General features: G+C 37.8%; 2 protein-coding genes across 4 annotated transcripts; one reads left to right on the top strand and one right to left on the bottom strand.

Moving 5' to 3' along the window:
* Positions 1-206: 206 nt before the first annotated feature.
* Positions 207-4928, bottom strand: Apt1 (Acyl-protein thioesterase 1). The gene is made up of 5 exons (XM_022843228.2): positions 4751-4928; positions 2544-2641; positions 1898-2142; positions 1267-1481; positions 207-1069 (listed from the first exon to the last, which is right to left on the bottom strand). The coding sequence occupies exons 1-5, from the start codon at positions 4922-4924 to the stop codon at positions 1019-1021; spliced, it is 783 nt and encodes a 260-aa protein (XP_022698963.2). The 5' UTR covers positions 4925-4928; the 3' UTR covers positions 207-1018.
* Positions 4912-8524, top strand: AIMP2 (aaRS-interacting multifunctional protein 2). Of its 3 annotated transcripts, none has more exons than XM_022843227.1 (2): positions 4912-4995; positions 5779-8524. In XM_022843227.1, exon 2 carries the CDS (start codon positions 5799-5801, stop codon positions 6633-6635), a length of 837 nt encoding a protein of 278 aa, XP_022698962.1. In that variant the 5' UTR covers positions 4912-4995; positions 5779-5798; the 3' UTR covers positions 6636-8524. The 3 variants fall into 3 exon arrangements, with proteins under 3 accessions (XP_022698962.1, XP_022698960.1, XP_022698961.1); XM_022843225.2 differs by lacking the exon at positions 4912-4995 and adding an exon at positions 5047-5215; XM_022843226.2 differs by lacking the exon at positions 4912-4995 and adding an exon at positions 5160-5337.
* The last annotated feature ends 173 nt before the right edge of the window (positions 8525-8697 follow it).

Below are 8697 nucleotides of genomic sequence, written 5' to 3'. Positions count from 1 at the left end.
ACTATATAATGTCACGCGTACAAAGATCTATGATTGTTGTTTCAGTAGTATTATCAAATGAAATTAGTTCCTTTGTTATAGTGCGAGGATAGCTTTTCCACCGGCAAAAAATCTAGACGTTCTCTTTCATAAGTGTCAGTTTGGTACCAAATTAAAACGTACAAATCAATTTTTAATTAGCTGGATATATAAACGACAACTGTAACTATTGCGAATCTCACAGCAGCAAACATCTTTATTTTCCTCGTTTCTGTCTGATCTCTTTCTGGGTGCAATCCTTTATTGCGCAGCACAACTATGACCAATAACAGACCACCTAGGGATTAGGTCCGTTTACTTCGTTCGATAATACTCTTCTACTACTGTAGCATCTCTAATTACCCCATCAGCAATGATTAATCTGCTCCAGCTCGTCTCTTATTCTCGAACAGCTAAATAATTAGCCAACTATATATTTTACTTTTGATAATAGATAACTATTCCGCTCCTGTTACAGCTTTTTCTCGTATGATAACGGCAACTTTTCAGTGTCAGCGGTCTCAGCATTCTTTTCAATATATAGGGCCTTCTAAGAGTCTAGTTTCACTCGTTGGTTCATCTTTATGCTTTCAATAATATGTGTCAACGAACTGTTTTTCTAGCATCTTTGTCCTTTGTTTTCTTCCCTCGCCTTTCTTTACTTCATCTCATGACCTGTGAAACTATATGTGTACGCATGAATGTATAATAACAATAATAATAATATTTATATATGAGTATAGTACATTGGTCTAGCTTTGGCCTTCTGACCACTGCGACCATTTAACTATTACAATTACCACTTCTGTATACCAATATATATATATATATATATATATATTATTTGGTTTTGTCGGGTGAGTAGCGAGCGAATGTAGTATGTCGCTTACAATGAATACGTTTTTAAGACTATTTCCCAATATTTGCTATGAACCGTCGAGAAAAGCTCTTTAACTTCAGGAAGATCCCTTTGACCCACATGTTGATACCCACATATGTACTACTGGGCTGGCAGGCGCTCCTTGAGGAAGTTTGCTACATCATATAGTTCCTAGAATTAAGCGCAATTAAAACAATTAAATAACATCTAAACTTATGTTGTAGTATGAACTGTCTTAATTAAGATTTTCACTCTTCTTATTACTAACTACTCCATGAATTGCAGATCGACCGACTATCTATTTCGCAGCAATAGAAAACCGCATAGTTAAGCCTAAAATAATGAATATGAACAAGAACAACGCTTACCTCTGGACAGCTGGAGTGGCCCATTCCATTATAGGTAATGAAGGCGACGTTCGGGTTGAATTTTTTTAGGTGTTTCGCGGTCATATCACCCCACTTCACGGGTACAAGGTCGTCGCTATTACCATGACCTAGGTAAATGTGTGTCTCCTTGTTAACGGCTACTGCTTTCGTAACCTCATCTGGCATCGGTAGCCACGTAGAGAGTCCGATAATACCTGCCAATCGATATAGAGTTGTGTTTCCCCGTATCATTAATGTACGTTCTCACACTTATGATAGGGGTTGAGTAGGTTTTGTAATGAATTGCGAACCTGTTGTACAACTAAAAAGCATACTAGAGCTATTTATTTGCTGTGTATAGCATTGATAAGAGTCCGACACTTATAAACTTTACAGTCGGCTAACTTTAATTCGATCACTATACGACAGACTGTGTGGATTTTTTGTTTTTTGTCACGTTACGGTATTATTGTATTATGCACTTGGCTAAACTAGTTAAAGCACAGGAACACTGATGAAAATTTGATGCACATAAGTAAAAACATTTCAAAATACGTTACTAACGTTCAGTATGCTTTGACCGTACGCTAATATATTGGTCTAGACCGCAATTTCATATGGTGACACTAACCGCCTAACTTCTTTTCGTAAGTACATCCAGCATAAAGAGCCAGAGCCCCCCCCATGCTGAAACCTCCTAGCATAATGCGATCTGATGAAATTCCTGCATTTTCCTCATCTTTAATCATTTTCTGAATGTTAACTGTAGCAGCTCTAATGCCTTCTTCATCTTGTGGTCCGCTAGCTTCTAATGAAAGGATGTTGAACCATGCTGGGATTCTCATACCGCTGTTCAACGTTACTGGAATAGTTGGCCTGTAACAATGACATAGATAATAATAATAATAATATTGCATAGCATAAATTCAGTTAGTTTATCGCAGCTTTTCTATGAATGTGGTGACTTAATGCATTCGTTAGTGTAGTGAAGGATGTATTTCCATTATCGTTTCTGATTTGTTTGTATCGTTTTTGATTTTATTCGCTTAGTATAACCGGTTCAAAATATTTTTATGTTTGAAAGAATCTTTGAAACTTTTAACAATAATGTGTTTTTTCCATTATCTTTGAAATTATACATTTCAAACGATCATTGAGTAACGCGAGAGATAATAACTGAAGGATGTGTTGTTGACACCTATATCAAATGAAGTAATTGTAAAATTAACTTCTAAGTTAAACTATTTCTTGTAATATTTACACGAAATTTTACTCACGCATGCGGACAGATGACCTTATAATATGGTGGACAAATTCGAGACAGCTGGTTACTCCAGCCATAACCCGTGTCACCCAGCCCATGCAGGAAAATCAGCTATAACGGAAAATTACATCGTCAAAATCAGAAACTAACGGAACTTTATTTTTTGTTGTTTAGCTAAGTAATTTTCAGTTCGACATCAGCCTCATTTTAGATGGGTCGAGCATTAATTAACAATTCAGTTAAATATATGTTGTGGTCTAATGCTAAACAAATATTGTTTGAATTAGTTTATTTACCAGTAGGGGTTAACGCATATCACCCAAGACAAAAAGACAACAAGATAGCAGCAGCCCAGAATTTCTTAAACCAATAAATATGTCCCTAGAATGATGCCTAGTAAATGCCTAATAAATAAACAGAGTAAGACTACAACATAAGTCTTAGAGACACAATGACAAATATAATAAGCAATTACTATTAGTAACTTCGTCTTAACCTCGCTGTGGAATATTTTCTTTACCGTTTATTGATCCCAATTTGATTTCAACTTTATCTGGGGTACTGAGGATAAAAAAACGATACTGCGCTACTTAAGAGGCAAATCGTGAACAAATTTCTTTTAATAACTCAAGACACATAAGAATGTCTTTTGAGGATTGCGCTTGCAAGCCACCGCGGGAGTATTTCATTAGACTCGTTTGGCCTATTCAAAGCTGGCAACAGACGGGCCCGTTTTTTTTCCCACTAGGGATCAATTTTCGATCAGGCCATTAAGCAACACTTGTACCAAATATACGCAAAATCGATTTAATCGTTACTTCCTCAGGGCGTTCAAGCTGATCTTTTTTATGGGCGGAATCGAGTTTACATTACAGAAAAAGTAGCCAGGTTTGCTATATTATAAGGGTAGAATTTTGTCAGGGTACTTGCTATAAAAGCAATTTTAGCCAGGCCGAAAGTCAAATTCTAGCATATCTTTAGGTACTAGAGGAAACGGACGATGATGTAATCTTACTTGCTTTTTCTCCATCAATAACGACGCTGCGCCGCCTTTGGTAACAGCCCGTTTCGTTAAACGGTTGCCACATGCTTGCTCTTCATTTAGCTTTGTACCGGCAGAAATAATTTACACAAGTGCTGACTGTATATAGAACGTAACTGGACAACTCGTAGAAATTCCCTGTTTTTTCTAAAAGACGGGGTCTCTCACTAGATTTATTCAACCACTCAACTTCAGACTACGAGTGCGATAACATCAGTAGCAATGCCGATCCGCAATACGTTTCTTGATACCTATTTGCTTTTGCGTTTGTTTCCATATAAAAGTCGCTAAGCAAAAGGCAAAAAAATGATCTAGGATTTCAGAATTCAGCCGCCTACACCCATTCACAGTCTAGCTTTAACTAGCTAGTCGAAACTAGGCCTTTTCCGTGCTTTTTTCAACATCAACGCAAGTAGCTGAGAATGTTCCACCATCAAGAGCTATTATTATATGCGTTCTTCTTAAAACTGGCTTAACGCTAGATGCTAAAAACAGAGCATTTATATTTCATAGAATTGAACATTTGTGTCAACCAAGAATACACTCACCTATCTATCCAGCTGGCATTATCTTTAATCGTAGCTTTCATGTTTTTTAGCGCACGCTTATCCTAGCTTACTTTATTCGGGCCATATCTAGGATCCAATTAAGGCTTCGGCTTCTATATCTAGAAAGGTTATACAGTCTGTAGGGACTGATTGAGTAATGCACGTATATTAGTAACACTGTGCTATTCAACAGCACAGAAGAATAACATATGCACATAAAATAGGATACAGCTATATGTACTATAATACGTTTCTTGGCTGATTTTATCAAGTCCGTAATGTTTAGTGACGTCAAAAGATATAGTTCATTACTTTGTTGTTATTGTGGAAGTAACACAACCACCCAGTTGACTTTTAACAGACACAGCGTATTTCTGAGGTTGATTTCACATATCGTATCAGACGGCCCTTCTGGGAGAAATAGGCGTTACTTCAGCCCAGTTACTGAGGGCGGGAGACGTGATTATAGTACAATCTTATCGTACCGCTGTGCAATTTGACTGACAATCGCCGCCCGCTTCAGGCTCCTAGACTGTATCGTCTGCGCTCTCTCTACCTGCTATTTCTGTGTGTCGATATGTTCTTCTAGTTGACTAAAAACGTCGTTTGAATTTAGAAGGGTCTACTCACGGTAGCTGAGTGGCGCGCGCTAGCTGGTATTACCACTGGACGAGAAGCCATTTTCGACTCTAGTATACCCATCCACCTCTCCTGTCGAAATAACACGGATCCGGACGCTCCAAGGGGGGAGCCCCTTAACAACAGTAGCGAAAGCGGCATCTCCCATGTCGTGTGGACTGACATAGAATGTTCGTTCAATACGCCCCATAGATAGACGTGGCTAGAAGAACAAACGGATATTACGTGTCACGACGGTAATATATCAGAATACCCGAAGCTAAGATAGATGCTGTAAAAAATTAGAGCTATTAAAATTAAGCAGTCTGGGTTCAAGTTGTAAAATTAATTTCCAGTGGGGTTAAAACATAATGCACGATGAGCTAATTGTCGCCATGCTTCTAGTCAGCGCGAAGTACCTGTTTTGCGGAGGGAATACGAAGGGAATAGAGGCAATACGTTGCTGTGGTTCTACGCGTGAGTTATCGAACTGAGTTCTCTGATAATTTGTTTGTAGTGTAGAAACAAATTGTATAGTGTAGGACAAAAACAAAATATGTATAGTGTAAAACCTTACTATGACACAAACGATGCAAATGGTAAGTCACTCCGAGTACAGAACCACAAGACCGAATAAGATTATTAAATATATCGGAACAGTGAAGGTAGATCTTAAAAATGGCACGAGTTTATTCGACTACCGATAGGGTCTAATTTATCCTTGATGAGTGGAAAAGTAACATATATGTAAAACACTTATTATACGTTCTGAGTGATCATTTTGGTAACCTAATTCACACATAGTACGTAAAACCAATCCAAAGCTCATAGCGCTATAAACTTGCTTCGTCAAATGCAGCTCCTTTTGTATATATGTGATTATCAATTATACCAAAAAATTCAGAGGACGGCGATGATACCGCTAACGAAACCTAGAATGGAAAACAAAATCAGGCCTCTGTAAACCAGTTAGTGTCTCACACCCATTACACGACAGCTATGCTAACTAAAGCTATGTTTTAAATTACATTTTATAATAGGAATCGATTTGGGCAGCACCATGTACAGCATGAGGTCACTGTACCAATCAGCTGCCGGTTCGAGAGGTCCTGACATCATGATGGCGGACCTTCTATCTCGCCAGGAGACTCTCATTTCGAACATCGAACATCAAATCCTACGAGTCGATAAGATTCTCACGGAAACGGAAGTATCAGTCCGTACCAGTGCAAAATGCGGTTCGGCGGAGCCTTCGAACGCGGTTACGTGTACCTCATCGACTCCGTCCGCTGCCAAGCTCAACTTAAACTGGCCAGACATTAAGTACCCGTTGGATATTGTGGTACATGCGGATCCCACGCGACTTCCTGTTACCCCGTGGGCCTTGCGCAAATTGTTAAGTGGTTCAGTCATGATTCGGACGCATGTTCATTCGTCGTATAAGGGAGAGCTGTGCGCTGTAGAGGATGATTATGCTAACATGGATCGAACGAACGGGAAAATCAAGATCATTTTTACGCTTATATTCCGTAACATCAAGGAAATGGAGTTTATGGTCGACCCTGTCAACCAGATGGCGGTTTCTGGTGAGGCGAACCTCTTTCGGTACATCTGTCGAACGTTTCCCATATTCCCCGCCCTTGGTGTCTTCGAAGAAACTCTATCCGATCACTATATTGATGTCATCTGCTCGAACCTCATTGGTGCTAAAGTGAAGGATCAGCAGACCACATTGAATTATCTCGTTGACCAGATCGCACAAAAGGATGGGATGCTTGTCTGTAACAAACTGACCCCTGCAGACTTCTGCTTGCACGCCGCTTTGGAGAAAAGTCCCTTTTTAAGTTTACCAAGCAGCGCGCAAAAATGGCGGCGATCAGTAGCCGCAGCATTCTAAGCAGAGAAAAGTACAATGTTAAGGACTGGGTACGATAATTTTACTTCCCATGTAAGCTCAAGCGTAAATGAGTTCTTGATGGATGCAATACTCACGTGAATAGCAACGTCTAACGATATTTGCCTGTAGATTTTGTTGATGAATTTGGAAAAAAACAGGAGGCCTAGAACATGCTTCAATTTCATACATTATCTATATGATTATTTATTTGTAATGTATCTACTGATCTTCTATTGATTCGGTATTGGCTATATAATAAACGCACGTCAGTGTGATATATAGTAGTTGAGCGTTGTGCATGTAATCCATGTTGATACACCGCTTATTGCAAATGCTAACAATACACATCTCTTGAAAATTATCAATTTATATCAAAAAACAGTTGAGAAGGAATAGATTCGTTGTATAAGGGTGTGGATATGTCCACAACTATAAATGTCACAAAGCTAGGAACGCATTTGACCCTTTTCCTTTAAGCTGACCATAAATATTACAATAGAAACAACATTACATTTTACATGTCAGAACAGGTTCAATATAGCGATTGCAGACTGCTCCATTGTTAGGCACATGCAGTAATCAAACTATCGATTTAAAAGAGCGATTTTGTTTCGAATTGGACATGTGAAATCAGATCGAGTGAACAAATTTTCTAGCAAGCGGTCTAGTTGCGTCCTTGTCTTTGTTTGTACCTAATAGTAAAGCTAAGCTGTGGGCCATACATACATTTCCTAAAGGGTCACAGAATGCTGTTGGCTTGTTTTTGCTAAGGGGAGAAATCAAATAATTTTATACATCGATATTTTTCAAGTAAATTCATCAAAAAAAAATATTAAACATATAGATAAATCCTTTGCTTTTACATAAGGATGAACGATGTATGAATGAGTTATAGATTCGTGCGTACAAAAAGGAATAAATGAGTACACAGTTGAAATAAATTAAACAAATAATAAAATTTATTAATTTATTAGAATACCGTTCGTGTTTTAAGTTTATATAACGTTGCGATGAAGATATTGTCGGTTCGTCCGCCTTAATTAAATTTTGTGCACGATTTTATTTTAGATATTATCCTTGCGGTACCAACTGTAATACTGATATGAATTAATCTCTCGCTAATTGAATCATCACCATTAACTTAGTTATGCGTTTCTTAGCGTCGCAGCCCCTTTTTTCATAAATACCAGTTCACTGTACACCACCGTCGCGAGACTGCGAGAAATCTTCTATCGGTTAGACTGTCGCAGAGGTAATCATTATATCAAAACTTTTTTTTATTTAGTCGGCGATATTGATTGTCGTTATTCATTTTTTGGCTATAGAATGAATATACTTTAAAATACATGAAAAAGGTAGAACAGTATTGTTTGAAAACGCACTAAAAGCAAGTCGGCACACGCGAGTGCGCTGTGTATTGTCTACGCAATGAATTGTGTTCTCAAATCTTTCAAATTTCTTGTTATAGCTGATCCATTGCTTAGATAGACTTGGATCGCCTTCTTACAAATGAGTATTTTCATCTACGCATAGATACAGCCATTACTGTGACTAGAACTAAATTTCGTATTATCGAACATGTTTGTCTTGATATAGTGCTAGGGTTGTGATAGTATAATAAATAGCAGTTGGATGAAATACGATTTTTGAATATTTTTTGGTTACAACAAAAAGCAGACGGTATAAACATGCTATCGTAGAATCAACAATATCACGTGCACAAGTCTTTGTGTTCAATAGCAAAATATTATCACACGTTATTCTCACTGATAATAGTAAATTTTGTTTGTTGGCGACAAAATGGCAGAAACGCATAGAATAATCTGACAACAGCCTTTCTTCATTCAGAACATGCGTCAATAAATTTTCTTAAATTTTATTGTATTTAATATTGTGAATAGTTTTCATTGAATGAACCCTGTTGTAGAGGGTGCGCATGAAGGAATAGCCTATCCTATGTGTATTCTCAATATATGTATATATATATCCGCCGTCCAAGTTGAGCCTTGGTGATAGTAAAATTTAAAAAAAATCGCATCAGTACCTCTACAGTAAACTAATA

The sequence above is a fragment of the Varroa jacobsoni genome, unplaced genomic scaffold, assembly GCF_002532875.2.
Source record: "Varroa jacobsoni isolate VJ856 unplaced genomic scaffold, vjacob_1.0 scaffold_1047, whole genome shotgun sequence".
Classification (NCBI taxonomy): domain Eukaryota; kingdom Metazoa; phylum Arthropoda; class Arachnida; order Mesostigmata; family Varroidae; genus Varroa; species Varroa jacobsoni.
The sequence above is the reverse complement of the archived record's forward strand: the minus strand, read 5'-3'. Positions and strand labels throughout refer to the sequence as shown.